General features: G+C 42.5%; 2 protein-coding genes across 2 annotated transcripts in view; one reads left to right on the top strand and one right to left on the bottom strand.

The window, feature by feature from the left end:
• tmod4 (tropomodulin 4 (muscle)) overlaps positions 1 to 16,766 on the top strand; it is a 291,784-nt gene that overhangs the window by 36,182 nt on the left and 238,836 nt on the right. The gene's annotated exons all lie outside the window — the stretch shown is intronic.
• bbs9 (Bardet-Biedl syndrome 9) overlaps positions 1 to 16,766 on the bottom strand; it is a 72,670-nt gene that overhangs the window by 54,133 nt on the left and 1,771 nt on the right. The window contains 11 exon segments of the mRNA XM_057044512.1: positions 4,313 to 4,415; positions 4,483 to 4,536; positions 4,621 to 4,697; positions 4,849 to 5,030; positions 5,812 to 5,941; positions 8,466 to 8,649; positions 8,824 to 8,908; positions 10,367 to 10,541; positions 14,082 to 14,195; positions 14,284 to 14,348; positions 16,530 to 16,680. Coding sequence (XP_056900492.1) covers positions 4,313 to 4,415; positions 4,483 to 4,536; positions 4,621 to 4,697; positions 4,849 to 5,030; positions 5,812 to 5,941; positions 8,466 to 8,649; positions 8,824 to 8,908; positions 10,367 to 10,541; positions 14,082 to 14,195; positions 14,284 to 14,348; positions 16,530 to 16,680 — 1,320 coding nt within the window.

Here is a 16,766-nt window from a genome sequence, read left to right as displayed (position 1 = left end):
GGAGGCGAGATGGATCAGAGGAGATGAAAGAAGGGATGATTCCTCCTCCTTTTCCACAGTGAGAACGATGAACGATAAACCTTAGATCCTCATCACTGGCTCAGACGCCCTAACAGCACCACCTCTCTCGCATCGTGTCCTCTCATACCACTTTTCCTTCTCTCCTCCACAGTCATCCTTTTGGGAGGAACTTCATTGTTTAATATATCTTCAGTGCTACAGGTTTCTCTTCTCTACCATGAGTAGATCATCCCCGACCTTCTGTGCCTTATATTCTTCTTTGACAACTTTATTGGTGAGGTTCAGACGTTCTGGTTTTGAAATGAGGTAAAGCAGCTTCTGCATTGGGAACAGCCGCTGACATCAGGCCAATAGCTGAACCATGAGCCAAATCACAATACCCCAATGAGCCACTGCTTGTTGGAGCTGCAGCTTTACTTCAGAGGGTTAAAGTTCGCTAAAGTTCTAACTTCACACATTCAGGGACATTCATACTTGAAACCTGACCTGTTTTCTGGACGATTAACCTCCTATTCCTGATAAAAGACAGAAATCCAGACTTTCATGTGAAACCAGCACATTAAAAAAAGATAAAACCCTCCACTCCATTGTCTATCATCCCTCCATCTTTCGTCTGTCAGCAGAAGGCTTTTAACCTGTATGACCCGAAGGTCAAGCTGGTCAGACTAGTTTAAGTGCTTTAAGTGTTCCCAGGCCCATTTAGACCAACAAACAACACCAAAGAAGACACAAAGTAACCCCCCTTCTTGCTCCCTCCATCTCTGTTCTCTCCATCTTGTCGCCACATATGTGGACAGCTCAGGGAGCTGGTGTGGCTGTTAAACCCGTGGGCGGCAGGTAAACCCTCCTTCTGTCTGACCCACAGATCAGACCCAGTGAGACTGTTCAGACTGGTCCCGGCATTTTCAGGCACATTAACCCATTAACATTGCCGCCAACGAAAACAAACCCCACATGGTAGACCCAAATCCCCAGCCCCAATTATACTTGCTCCTGTTTTCCCTTCATTCACAATTTCTCTCGCTCACATATTCATCCCACCGTCATCAGAGGTCATTTTACACTTGTTTTCACTGCCTCTCTTACTTTTTTTTAATCCAAAACTTCCCCCAGTATCTGTGTCTGACTCCATCTCTATGTTAGCATGAGTTGCTTTCAGAATACAACAATTTTTTTCCTTTGACCATTTTGAAAAACCTCTAATATTCCACTTATTTCTTCACCACGACTGTGTTCTGAAAGTTGTTTTACAGATCTCTCCCTTTAGAGAGTAAAGGTAAGTTCTCTAAACCCACCTCTAACCCTCCTTCTTCTGTTTCACATGCACAGGTTTCAATAAAACCTCTGGACAAAGAACTGCTGGGATTTCATTATGCACAAGCTAAACCCATTTTAAGAAAATTATGTAAGTGTTAACATGATCCTGTTCGTGTTCCATCCACTTGGACCTTATTTTCTCCTACTTTCCACTTCTCCAACGCTCCCTCCAGCCCTTTCCCCAGAATGGCTGCACCCACCCATTGACAACACTCATTAATAACAAGGAGAAAACTTTATTCTGCAAGTGGAACAATTATACAGAAGGAAGACTAATCAAAATCTTGATCATATTATGGCTGGCAACACTGACCTGAAAATTCACTTTGCTGAGCTGTATACAGGTACATGTAAAAGATGATTTACTTGGCTTTCTTAAATGTTCCAAAAGGCTTCACTTGAGTTTTGTAGCACAGTGAACTAAGTTAAGAAAACAAGGTCGCCCTGAGAACATTGTTGGGTGTTTGTGTGTGTGTTTGAGTGCGAGTGTTAATAAAGGTTAAAGTGCTTGACAGCTCAGGTTAAACCTCATGCCAAATGTTTTGAACAGGTGAGAGGTTAAGAAGGGTAAAAAGTGACACTAGTACCACACAAGAAGATGGAGAAAGAAGTGTGTGTGTGTGTGTGTGTGTGTGTGTGTGTGTGTGTTGCTTGACCTTCTTAAATATTTAAATACTATGAGACACAAAAACGAAAAGAGAATTCCACGATGGTGTTTGCTGTTGATGACTGCCTAATGTGACCCAGGTGACCTCAAATAAATTGTACTGTTGAACGTAAAAAGAAGTTTAATCGACCTTTGTCATTTCTCAAAATCAGCTGCAATTTGCAGCGGTGTCAAAAGTCTCTTTTATAACTCTTAGACATCCATATGAAATAAGATTGGACCTTGGGCCTTCCCAGAAACACATTAAAATTAATGAAACACTTCCTGGTAAAGGAAATGCTTTGCATTCTCACTGCTGCATGATTTACATCTGCGCTTATAATGTGCTTGAATAATGATTATGCCAGGCAACGTTCCATTTACAACGCAGCCACTTCCTGCATAATCCATAAGGAGGCAGATGAATTTCTGTACCAAATCACAGGGTATTCTGCCTGTGTGACTGCAGCAGCAGCCTCCACTTAGGTGTTTTCTACCAATGTTCTGGAGAAGTAAAGGATGATGTTGATTTACTCCTGGGCTAAATCAGCCTAAATGGGCCGGTCAGGGCCAGAAGGCTGAGACTGGTGGAAAGACAGAAACTTGAACATGTGTCGTTATGGAAGCATCACCAGACTGTGTGAGCAAGCAGACAAAAGAGGGTGACATGCAGGCCTGTGTTGAGACCATTTTCCCGTGTGAACATACATGTGAAAATAGCAGTATGACTTGTGTGTGTGACAGTCCGAGAGGCTTCTGCACTGGAGTGTCTGACCACTACCTTCACTCGTGTAAACAAAGCTTCTCATTAGTGGTGCAAACGTGAGGCCGCAGTGACTCACAACCTCTGATCTCTCTATAAACAGCATCATGTCCAGAGCTGCTGCCAACAAGAAAAACTCCAGCAAAACCAAATCAACCAACCCTGAAGTTTATTTTGAAGCATTTTTTTTTCCTCGGGCATCAACAGGTTCACATTTGAAGTCCCAGCATTTTTTTTTGGCACACTGTGTTTGTGCAAATGTCCAGATGTGGAAGTTATCACTCTCAGTGCCAGTGTGGAGAAAGGCTCATTATTTACTCTCTTTGTGTTACTGTTTGCCTGAATCAGATACAAGCGGCCTGAAATCGTCCGCTGGCAGTGAGAATCCACTGCTGAGATTAAAGCAGACGCAGCCTTAAGACTGTTCATTTGTACCTGCATGTGTACAAAATGGAAGTTATTTCTCTTTTACTCTTCAGAGATTTTATAGGTGTGTTGCTGAATGTATTGAGATTTTTTTTTTACCAAGTATCACACACTTAGTTTTATTCTTTTATGAAAGAAAACTGCTCACCATATTCTTAAGTATAAAAGTATAAAAAAGTATAAAAACAGGACAATTGTGAACAGAGGTTGTTTTTTGTGTGTTTGGATCACCAGATGCAGATGTTGTGTTCAGCAAATGCACGGATGAGAATGGCGTGTGGAAAAAAGGCTGCGTGTTTATAACACTATGAATCATGGGAACACAGTGGTCAGTTTAAATGGCGGACCACAATAAAAGGGTGGTATTCCGACTGTGTGAGAATCGTTTCACATCCTCAAGTCATGAATTCATAATGAACCTCATGAACTGATTTCATAACGTACCAAATTCAGAACATATAGTTTCATGAATATATCTGGAAATCAACCTTTTTTTTACAGAATAAACTTGTGTGGAAAGACCACGTTTACACAAATGCAAATACCATCCATCTTCTGATGATTTCCATATTCACATTCACAAGAACATTAAACTGTTTCCGTGTTTTGGAATCTATTTTCCAAATGACAACAATTAAAGTCTTGACTGACACTCATAAAAAGTCTCTGTTCCCAAGAGAAAAACCACAGAAGAAAAGAAGACCAGAGAAAATAAAGGGAGTGAAAGGGCTTTTGTCTTTAGAGAGAATGTATGATGATGAAGCCACTCGTGACTCACTAGATTTTTCTTTCCAAACCATGATTAAAGCTTAAAGTGATGTATGAAAAAAGCCCTAAATTAAACTTTTCCACTCCCGGTTCAGACCACAGGAGCAAACTGTGAGAGCAGCATTATCTGTCCTGCTCCATATCTATAGGCAGTCTAAATGGTGAATAATCTACTCTGTTGGACTCATACTTGTAAAGTTGACTCTGACTGAGCCATGACCCTCTCCACATGTCACTGATAGCTGCATATTGTAGAATAAAGCAGACAGACCAGCCTGACATGGTGTCAGAAAGACACTAAAATCAATAGTACCATAATTCAATGTTATGTGATTAAAGAAGTGTAATAAAAAGTAAATGCAGAGACTGACCCATGGGCTCAAGGATAAACTGGTCCTGAGTCACAGCCAGTGGTGGCTGGATGCTGACAGTTAACTTTGAAGTCTGTATAACAGAATTGGCCTTCAGCTTCACCTGGAGAGAGAGAATTGTGTTACAAAAATAGTCAAAAACAGAGATGAGAAGAGCAGAGGACATTCACCTGGACAGTTATTGAAGGGATGAGCAGCCCGTCAATGTCAGGAATCAGAGCTTGCTGCGCCAAAAAGAAAAGAAAGAAAATGATTAAATCATCTTTTGCAGAATCACTACTAAAGGACACCCATGAAATCCTGTTTACCGATGGGTCGTCCATGCTGGAGGACACGGCCACTTTAACAGTAAGGTCCTCATCAGTCATGGATTTAGGCAGGATGTCTGAAATCACAGCAGAAGACCGAGACAATCACTGCACCATAAACCAGCTACTGTATAAAAACTATGACCTGGGAAATGAGTTCATGTGTCACAATGGGCATCCCCAATCTAGTCTCATAACCTGTCAGGGAATCAGCAGCAGCTATACTACCTTGTGTCCTGGTGGCTTCTCTGATTAACTTCTGCAGCCTTTTCATCTCAGCTTCCACCTGCTCATAATCGGCCTCCCTGGCATCCACTTTGGGTGTGGAGAAAAAGGACGGGTCAGTGCCCATGTAGGAGCAGAGGAGGTGGCCATCTGAGCTGAGGCTGGTTACAACTCCTTTCAGCTCCCTGATCAGTCAAAAGGGAGAAGACAGAATTGTTAGGATGATATTTAATCATCAAACATGTCACTTCATCCTCAAAGCCACACAAATCTGCTCCAACATCAAGTAATAAAAACTATACACAATAATATATACCGTAGATGAAAATTAAAACGGCATCAGAAATGGTTCATGGAAGCATTATTTATATTTTATATAATATTGATTTATGTGTGTGAGAGTCTTAATAAGCATTTATACTGCGTGTGTATAGAGTACCACCAACATGATGACAATGGCTATCAAGTGTGTTAAAACAACACTCTAGCCTCACAATCAAATCAAACATCTAACAAGACATACACATTACCTCCTGCATCTAACACACACACACACACACACACACACACACACACACACAGGGACACACAGTCCTGATTCAACAGCTGGAAGACATTTTCAGCTCATTTCCTGTTGAATGTCAGTGCATTTCACAAGCTGATAAGCACATAACAACACGTGTGTGTGTGTGTGTGTGTGTGTGTGTGTGTGTGTGTGTGTCTACCTGTGTTGTTAATATCACATGCATAAATGTCGGTGACAATTTTCCTCAAAATTGATGATCTGTCTTGATCACAAGCACATCATGGACTAAACATTCATACCTGCAGGACGGTGCTGGAATAAATGGACCCAAAATGAACCCAAAATGACCCAAAATGAATCTAAAACAGACCCAAAATGAACCAAACATGGACAATGGTCCATAGATAGTTTTTTATGGCTGTTGTGGGAGAGGTACTTACGGGAAGTTAGCCAGACGTGTGGCCACAGGTACGAAGGGTAGCTGGGCTGCCCACTTTAGGGTGACGTCCTGGTAAACAAGCAGCATGTTTGTGTGGTTGCATAGCAACAGATTGGTGGTGCCGTCCCTCACTAAAATAGACACGAATAACAAATAAATAATTACACTGGAATTGACGGAAAGAGTCCTTCCAAAAAGAATCCTTCCAACATCGTGTTTTGATCGAGTTTATGTTTATGAAAGTATAAATTTCAAATATAGTCTGGGTGACCTTTGATTGCTCATTAGGAGCCCAGATACAGACATAGCTTAATTTTATTTACTTGTGCGACACCACACCAGGATGCTCCACAACATTAACACGAGTCCACTTTCCCATCAAATCACAAGCTTTACTTCAAATGCAAAGTTTTTTGTTAATAATTTTTAGATCTGGTAAAAATAGGTTCCAATTCTCAAATCCAACCGTGGAGCACAGAAATAAGCCTTGTGGTGGGTGGCTTTGGCATTTTCAGATGAGAAAAAACAAATTCATCACTTTCCATCTCACATCTGGTTTCCATGCAGACTTATGTCATTTAGATCTTTCATTTTCAAGGTCAACCTTATGGGTATATATAGAACTCCAGTTTGTGCTCTGCCTCACAGAAACACCAAATACAACTACTAGTTATGTGTAACTACTCATATTTCATACAATCAAATGTCCAGTCCGTCCCACCAATGGTGGAGATACCACCTAGAGAGATCTGATGAGATGGCCACACGCAAAACAAACACACACTGCCACTGCAGAGAGGAGCACGTGAGTTATAATATGGTAACAGTGGCGAACAGGGTGGTACAGCACAGGGGTCATAATGACAGAGTGTGTGTTGGTGCCACTTCAAAGCAAACACACACCTTCAAACTGTAGAGCTGAAACCGTATTATAATTACAGTCTAATTATGTATAAAGGCTCAAATCAATCTCTTTGCTACTGTTTTTACCCAAACGTCAGCTCATCCCTCCGGAGTGTCCTGCACTTCCACCATGCTCGCTTCCCAAAATGTGGAAAATATTGAATGGTTGTGAAACAACTGTATCGGTAATCAAAGATGAGACTGTTCCGGAGATACAAATGGATGTCACCTATTGGCTACAACTGGTTCCTTCAACAGTACAGCATAAATCAGCAGGCCAACTGGTACCAGTACTCCCAGTATGGCAGGTTTCAGTCATCAGTACAGGTGCTGGTACTCAGCCTCGTTCACACAGACACACACTGGAGTTTGGAAATGAGGTTTTCTTTCCTACACTGACATCTTCTTCCATTCTGCAATCCAGAAATTTCTGTTTCTGTCAGCCAGTCTGACTCTTAATTAATAATTACCGGTACTATTTGTGGACTTGTAGCAGCCTTGTTTTTACTGAAAGTTTTGCAAGTTAGCTCAACCTCATAAATTTACAGTAGAATATTTTAGCAGAGCAAACCGAAAAACACTTTTATTGGTCACGAAAAGGCTGGTGTGGATACACCTTTATCTCCTTGAATCGTCACAGAGCATTTGTTCCACAGCCATTAATCCTGCACAATTCTGGAGGTGGAACCATATCTGGCTCACTAATTGTGCTGGTGAAGATAAAAATCAGGCTGTGCAGAGGTTGTGCTGTTTTCATGCTTTTTACTAGAATCAAAGAATAAACTGTTTTGAGAGTGGTTATCCCTGGCTGTCAGAGTAAGTGTGCCTGGCAGAGAGAAAAATGACACTCTTGAGTAAAAGGTCAGTATATATAATGTAAATAAACTGCAATGTTGTATAACTGTTTTCACCCAGGCTATTACACTTAATCTGCACTGAGATTAGATCATTTCAAGTGTATTTTGCTACAACTATACATAGTTTTGACTAAAGGTAGCTCTGAGGTCATTCAGGAGCACTTTCTAAACTCAAATGTGGAAGCGGGAAACCATTAGAGGATCTGTTTACACTGTGGGATTAACATTACACACAAACCCAAACCTTGACTCTTGTGTGTATAAGGAGCATTAGTCATTTTTTCAGAGAAGGAACAAAACAGCTGTGCAATCAAAACATTAAAGATAATCACCATCTTACACTTTCTGTTTTCCTGTTTGGGTGAAACAGGAAGTCGGAGTCTATAGAGGTGTACAAATTTCAACACTTTTACACCAATAAGCAAGTCAAACCTATTTATGCATTATTCAAAGTAACTGTTTAATGTCTCTTATTTAAAATAAATGTGAGACATTGAGGGCATGTGGTAGGGCAGGATCCTGTGGACTTACTAAGTATCATGGCCTCGTCTGACCTTTGCACTCTGTAATAAGGAAGCTAGAAAGAGAAAAGGCGTCACTCATGACCACAACTACCTTTTCATTTATTGCTATTTAAATATCTGTTTTTCATTTTCTGACCAATATTGCTACCTTCTATTAGGTTTGTTGGTGTGTTAACATTGGGTTAAACATCCAACTAGTTAACTCTGCATGACCGTTCACACCGTTAAGACCTTAACCAGATCAGGATTAGAGCTACAGAAAAAGATTGTGGAACAAAATAAAGATGGGTTTTTATCAAGGTCAGATAAAGGTTAAATATTCCTTTTTAGCCAAGTGTGCAACATGGGTAAGAATGAATGTCTTGTTTTACCTGAAGCATAAGGCAGGAAGCAGCTCGGATTAAACTCCAGCTTCTTCATGAAGTGAATCTGCCCGTTGTCACGGAGACAATACAGGTTCCTCTCGCCCAGAATAAAAATGAAGGAAGAGGAGTGGGAGAAGGAGGGTACACACACCTCAAGGGCCTGTTCTCCCAGGACAAACACCCAGTCCGGCTGGAGTACACGCACACACACACACACACACACACACACACACACACACACACACACACACACACACACCACACACACACACACACACACACACACACACACACACACAATGTTGTTGTTGTTGCATGCTATGTTTTATAACAGGCATCACTCAGCTCGGGGGTCAGGACGTACCGTCAGCCTCTTGCCTCCACTGTTGACGGAGAGGTCCTGATCTTGTCGGGTCTCAGCCTCTGTTGCCACAGCCAGAGTTTCATACCTGGATATTAGAGACAGAGAGACAACTGCTTAGACCAACACACCCCGAGCACTGGATTAAATCTCCTGTTATTCTGCAGCTGTCTGGCACCTCAGACGTTACACTCGAGCAACAGTGGGAGCTTATTCACATGATGGACATGTTGCACCTTTCATGACTCATTAAGCTGTCCAAATTAAACAGAACTTACACTTCAACCTGTCATTTATCCTCAACAAAATACAAAGGATTTTTTTAACACAAAATTTGTAAAAGCTCTAAGAGTTAATACTTGATTTCCTGTTGCTTTTTCTGGTTCTTTCTACCACAGTGGCTCATCATACTAATTCAACTGTCATGGTCAAAGACAATGCGCAATGCTCGCCACGTACATGTGCATGTGAGGAAGATTATTATGGTTATTCTTCATTTATGAATAAACTGTTTGACCTCAAATACATTCCTTTAGACTTGAGATGAAAAAATATCTTTATTAAAAATGATTTAGCTCAATCGCTCAACTGAAAATAAAGTCTGGATAAAGTCTGGATAAAAGTCTTTGTTATGAACACCACAGCCTTGGAATTTACTGCGCAAGTGTTCCTTGAAATATTGCACAGAGTTTAAATTCAGTCATTGACTAATAAATGTTTCCTTACAACACAATCCTGTCTACATTTCACTGATGGACCGTTAAATAAAAAATAAAGCAGCATAAAACATGGTCAGTATTAACAAATCCCACAGCAAACATCTTAGAGTCTTTTATTTAATAGCTTCTGTCAGGACAGTCAGCAAGGGGCTGAACTGCTGTTCCCTGGAACTGCGGTCTATCACTTTTAATCAGAGGGCCGCTGGCGAGTGGCTGAGAGCTCACGCTGATCGCTGCTGTGTTTCTTTTGGCTTCCTCGGCATTAGACGTTTTCCAGTAAGAGTTTGACAGACAAAAAAGCTTGGCAGGACTTTATTCCTCTCCTTGAGCACCTGGAGGAAAAGAGCCAACCCAGCCGATTTCCAAAAACTACATTACTGCTGATTTATCCACTCACAGTTTTCTCACTGGCTGTTACGCACTCGCGCTACGAGCTGATCTTAATCAAAGCTGTCGGCTCTGAAATCCAACTAAAATCCAGGACTGTAATCCAAGGTGGTTGCAACATTTTGGACATCAAACATCACTTTTCTAAAACGAAGCAAAAATGCCGCTACAGCCTCCACGTCTGAGCCAGGGGTATTAGGAAGAGTGTGTGTTTGGATTAAAGTGAATGTGTGTCCATTATCCTACATCCAGACAGGTTCTTTAGTAACAACAAGCATAATAAATCCATTACAAACGCTTCCTTAAGCATCAGTAAATATTACTGGATGTTTCTGTGCCTGCTGCGTGTGTCAGCACACTCGGTGTTGGTGAAAAGCTGTTCACACACAGCATGTACGGTAGCCACCACCGATTTCACTGACTCGCTGTCTCTGGCTTACTTGTAACTTTCCAGCTGACGTGCAGAAGAAACAGTGAGGAAGCTGTCAGTTCTGGGGTTGTAGACCAGTGGGCCAGGGAGCAGGAACCCAGGGAGGAACCTGCCGAAGGAGTAGCTTTCCTGCTCAAAGAACATGAGCATCCCGTCCATGGACTGGACACAAAGGGAATGGTGACCTGTACGAGAAAGAAAACACAAAAGAGATCATTTAAAGACAAAAGTGACTTGTGATATGTTCAGAACTAACCCAGCACCCAAATTCTTCAGGTGATCTGTTTCCTTTCAGCCATGAGGCATTTCTGCCTGTGTGATATCTCTACAAGCACCTACAGACTTACATACACCTGGCCTGGGGTGTGAATGCTCACAAGAGTGTGTTAAGCAAAGGCCTGATGGAGGACAAAGCCATTATGCACACAGACACACAGCACACAGGCCCATAAAGCAGTGAGTGTGTGTGACCAGAGGAGCATAATTAGGCCTCAGTACGCTATTAAAGCTCACACTGCCATCAACTAGAGGTCAGGCAGGCAGCCACCTGCAGCGCAGAGCAATACATACCACGCTATCATCAAGGACTGAGACAGAAAAGCCCCACATTCCCACACACCTACTTACAGCATCTGTGTTGCACTGATGATTCGGGCTGTCGGAGGAGACTCTCACTCCTCAGACAGCCCCCGGACCCCCGGCAATGAGCCACAGCACACAGGTCGTGTTTACTATCGTACATGACCATGTCAGTCCTTGCATGTGTGAGTGTAGCATAAAGGGAGAAGGTATTGCACTGGTATGATGATTATTATTTATATCTTTTGTAAATTTTCTTTTCTCTTTTAGTGAGAAGAACTTTGAGCTGCTTGTACCGCTCCACCACTGACACTTAAAAGAATGTACTGGCTTAAATGTCCATGATATAAATTTTGGTATCTGTTGTGTGTTTGATGGAACACATCTTTGTTGATGTGTGTTTCTGTGAGATTCTGATCTGTTTGTTACTCGTCCTAAAGCGGAAAATTTCTGCAAATACACAAACTTGATCAAATAAAGAAAAAAATGATCAGTCAAAATAAAGAATGGAACTAAAGATTCTTTTGTCTTGACAGAGGTCCAAAAACAGCAACATAGCTCAGGAGTTAACCTTCCTTCCAGAAAAACATTTCAGTGACCTGTCAGAGATCTGGTGGTCATTTCTCACCCTGAAAAGCAACGTAAGGGTCAAAACAACATGTGCTAAAGCAGCCCGACAAGCTGCTGTATCATCAATTACAAGGAAAGTACAAAAAAAACTGAAAATGAGACCCAGGCTGCACCATAATGGCAGCAGTATAAGTGTAATTTCACACACCCACGCCCAGGTATAATGTGTCAAAGAGCTTCATATAAGAGTGCAGCAGCTCAGACACTGTGCAGGAAATGAGCCTGCATTAGTGTCATTAATAAGACATGTTGAACAAGCACGGGGAGCAGCCAACACTGTACAGACACTGGACACACTGCAGGCAAAGTGTGACACAGAGCACGTGTGTGTGCATCTGTACCGGTCTGTGTGCCCGTGGACACGTGTGAATCGGTGAGTGTATATGATCATCTTTGTGTTTGTATGTTTGAGTACAAACAAACTTAGTTCATGCTGTGTGTGTGTCTGTGTGTGGGTGTCTGTGCATGTGTGTGTGTGTGTGTGTGTGTGGTGTGTGTGTGTGTGTGTGTGTGTGTGTGGCCTGAATGTGACCCAAACCCAAAAGTCAGCCCAGCTATTAGAGCAGTATTAGTACAGGGCTGCTATTACAGCGCCTACAGCACAGCTAAATGGCTGTTATTATAGACACGCGCACATGCACACGCACGCACGCACGTACGCACCCACACACACACACAGAACTTTCCAAGTCCAAAAGCACACACTGTCACACACTGTCTGCTGGAGAAACACATCCAAACACACACACACCTCATTTGGCTTCTGAGCGGCTCTGAGCATCCCTATGTGAGCAGTAAACAGATGCACACATGTTTCTTGGGAGACATATTTCTTTTCCTGTTTGTTTATGAATCTGCCCCTCACTTCTTCTGTGGGCCTGCAAACCATTATGAGTGTGTGTAAATGTTCTCCATTAGTCAATCAAGCGTGAGATGAGCTCTTTTTCCGTGTAAACTGGGTGCGAGAACAGAGAGGAAAGCTCAAAGGGTGAGCAGCTTCCATCTTTAATAAACCAGAGATTCATTTATTTGAGTTTAGCTCAGACAACACAGAACAAAAGATGAAGTTAACCTGAGAAATGCTAAAGACGATGAATTACGCAAAGACCAAAGGCACTCACCCTGTCTGCCCCATACTATGATATTGTTCACTAAGCACACGAGTGAAGCCAAGGAGTTATTTAAATGCTGCAGGAAATACTGTTACTGGTATATGCTGGAGTGGAGCTGAAGTAGACGCTGACTGACTGGCAGATCCTGAGTCTGCTCCGTCTCTGAACCCTGACGTGTCTCTGGAGAGACTGGTATAAAAGAGGGAACTCTCCTCCACTGCAATAACAACCACTTTTGGCTTTTTCTCTTCTATGGAAAGACAGATTCAAGGACTTTTACTGTCACCTAGTGGTAATAGCGGGAACTGTCACATTATGAATCCAGATTATCTGTGTGCCACATTTCTACACATTTATATGTGGACAGTGTCACATATACATGCAACCAAGCATTATTAAAATGGACTTGAATTTCATAATTCAGAGTTCTAAAAGTGCTTTGGGAAAAGTAAAAGTCACAAATGTATGGAGAACAAATAAATGGCTAAATAAATACATTAATATAGACCAAAGAAATTTTACATTTAGACACAAGCCTAGAAATACTAAGGCCACAATTCTAACAGTAAATTTAAACTTTAAACTGAGAGAACCATAAACTCATAGATTAAGTCACAGAACAAACGTGATGGAGGAAACTACAAAGGCGCCTGTGTGTGCAGCATCTGTGCACATCATACTTGACCTGACATCGAAGGTCTGTACAGCACGTGGAAACATGAAAGTTCACTGTATAAACTACACATGTGAGGGCAGCACATGCCAAAACTTTGGTTTAATGAACTCACATGGCTCTTTCTATGAATCAAACGCACACGCGGACGCATGCACCCACACAAGCCTTCTCCGAAGGACGGAGTGATCAAGCCAAGCCACAGAATGTGGCCGCTACTCTCCTCTCACACACACACCTTGACAATACTGTCTTTATTTAGAAATGCCAACTTCTCTGCTTTTACAGGGGTTTCCCCATCGGTGAGTGTGCATGTGCGTGTGTGTTTTTCTTGGACGTCAGGGACTGGAGGGGTTTCCCCTACTTGGTTTTTCCAAAAGCTCAATTGCCTGCAGAGAGCAGCTCGGTGACCTCTCTCTCTCTCTCTTTCCATCCTTTGCTCCTCTCAGGGACTTTTATGTATTTGTTCAGCCAACTGCTGCTTCAAACACACACTCTCACTCAGTCACACTTGCACATTTGTGAGGACCCACTATTGCTCGATGCTCCTCTCTAAGATCAAAGCCCCTCCAAGACAGGTGAAACTGAGGAAACTGCTTTCAAATCAGGACGTAAAACATTCCCTCTGCTGACTACAGTGTGTTTGAGCCGAGTGTCAGCTGAGCGAACCCATCATGAAATAAATCACGAAGCAACCACGAACTCGCCATATAAGGTATTCAAATCCACACCTGAGACTCCCCCAAAGGTGCCATGTGTCATGCTGCAAGCTGTTCTCTGCAGATTGTGCTCATAAACCAGCTTGAGCTGGTACTGGTCTCCGTGTTCCACGTTCCCAGCCGTTCCTGGACAGAGAGCACAGAAGGTTGAAAGACAACGGGTGAAAGAAGACAAAGAGAAGCGCCAAGCCTTAAGCCTCTGCTTGTATTTTACCTGAAATGGAGAACACAGATAACTTTCTGGGGTGAAGGACAGCCAGGTGAAGAAGATCGGAACACCTGAAAACAGAACCAAACAAGCCTTATTAAAAAACCTGCTGAAAAGATTCAAGGTGTTTTCAGAATCAGAGGTCAGATGTTATCACACTCATTGCTCTGAAAGGAGCTGAAAACAGTCTTTTCTGATTCTCATCGATCCGTCTAATGCGACGAACTGAGATGGAAATAGAGGGTGTGGAATGAAGCTTTTCCAGAAGAACACTGGCTCAATAGGTCAGACGCTTCCTGCCACTGTGGTTGAACCCTGGTTCTCCAGGGTGGTATCCATCTATATTTTAACTTCTAACCTGATTACTGTAACAGCTGCTGGATATTTTTCTAACATTGGTCAGAGCTGAGGTGCAGTAGACGGGCTCAATGATGCTGATCTCAGGGTTTCACATTTTTACTCTACCGCAGACCACAAGGAATGAATCTGCCCCCTCTATGGATGTAGTACCAGTGCTTGTCCTACTAAGCTTCAACCACTGTTGTAATGTTTATTGAGAAAAGAACCAATGAGTTGGTAGAAATTCTGGATCCCACAGGTCTGCTTTCTTCCTCGGAAAACCGCTCAAGTTGGTGCTGAAAACAAAACCTCTCGCCGTCTGCCCACCGCGGTCCACCCTGACATTAGTTACAATGTGCTCCTGCTCCCGGCTGGTTTCCAGGACGCATGGCGGCCTCCTAAGAATGCTGTGCCAAAAACCACAGGTAACCAAACACGGCGAGCCCCAGGCGGACTGATTTAGCTGGACTTGGCTGCTAGAGTGATGATGTGGGAAGCCTTGGAGGCGAATCTGCAGAGCTGTCCCAGAACCCCTCCATTTCTGGAGCCTTCCTCTGTGGTTACAGAGGAAGGCCGTGCATGCTGGCAGCAGCACAACGGTCTCAGTGTGCAAAAGACCCACTTTTTTCAGTTATCTCCAAGAAATGTTATCACATACATCTGAGACATGACCACAGTCAAAATCCAAAAAAAAAAAGAAAATATACATGCAAAACACTCATTTGATGCTAGTTATTGAGCTCTTTTTATATAATGTGCCACTCTCACCAGGAACAGTCGACTGGGACAGTGAATGATGGGTGAAGAATGCATTTTTCTGGCCAGATACTAAAGGTGAAGCTAGATTATACAGCTTGTAATGCACTTCAGTGAGGACTATAAGGATTTAAAGAATGATCTGTAGCCTCTTCCCATGCCTCTTTCACACAACCACACACACACGCGCACACACAGTTGGGTGGATAGAGATCACATAGCATCGGAGCTGTAACGTCAAATCCAGTGGAAAATGCATATACTACAGATTCATTCCTTCTGGTGTGTTTTCACGAGTTATTGGTGTGTAGGAAAGTAGCAGTTTACAGAATTAAAGAGCATTGGGAACTAACCCGGAAGGTTCTTGGCTGAAGTGGCCTAATGTGTGAAGGAGATTACAACAGAGAGCTGCTGGTAGCAAACACACTGTTGCAACTTTGACTCTCTGCTTTCATTTTCCAACTGGCTTAAGTTACATTTCCTAACTAGCACAAGATGGAATGTTTCTCGTCTCCAGCCTCTCTACCTTTGGTTCTTTGATCATTTACTTGGGAGAACCTATGGTGGAGTTGTGCTTGGTCTAAAGCTTCTTTCTGGCTGGAGACATTAAGCTAATGCCACTTTGACCCACAAAGCACTAACATGCAAACAAGAGGGCAGCGAAGAAGGCTGGATGAACCAACACAGAAACAAAACCAATGAGCCTGGATTCAAAGTGACGCCATTGAACCAGCAGCAGAAACAGACATAATCATCATCCATGTTTTGTCATTTGTATCATCCATCGTATTAATCATTCAACTGGAGTGTGTATGTATGGTCTGTAGTTTATTCCCAGCTGTGCTGGTAACATTAAACCAGTCATAATATGTCAATAACATAAAGCACAATAGGAGATGTCCCTGTTGCTGCTGTTTCAAATCGGCAAAAAAAAAAGATTTGTACAAAAAATCCCCCTTAAAATCAGTTCTGTGTCATTTCTTATTGCAAATATTCAGTTCAACACTCCACACAAACAACAAAGAGGTCTGTTGTTTTCTAACCAGCAACTAAACTATGACCCTACCAGGCTTTAGATTGGCAGCCCAGCTAAACAGCCCAAAGTTTAGGCGCAGGATCTAAGAGTAGCCAGATGTGCCAGGGTGAGGTCCACTTACGAGACAAACTTTCCCAGTTCCACCTGGATGATGGCGTTCTGAAGTTGGACTTCAAGAAGCTGAGCATCTGCTGGGACTTCCTCACTGGACTTGCTGGCATGTGGAGAGAATATTCGCAGCATCCCCATATAGCTGCCAACCACGACCTTATCTAAAGAGCCAAAGGTAGATGCTATCAACTCACCATGGAGGACAAGAAATCTCATATCACTCTGTGGGGTTTTCTCAATCATCTCC

Source organism: Takifugu flavidus, chromosome 10, assembly GCF_003711565.1.
Source record: "Takifugu flavidus isolate HTHZ2018 chromosome 10, ASM371156v2, whole genome shotgun sequence".
Classification (NCBI taxonomy): Eukaryota; Metazoa; Chordata; class Actinopteri; order Tetraodontiformes; family Tetraodontidae; genus Takifugu; species Takifugu flavidus.
This window is presented reverse-complemented; position numbering and strand designations above follow the sequence as displayed.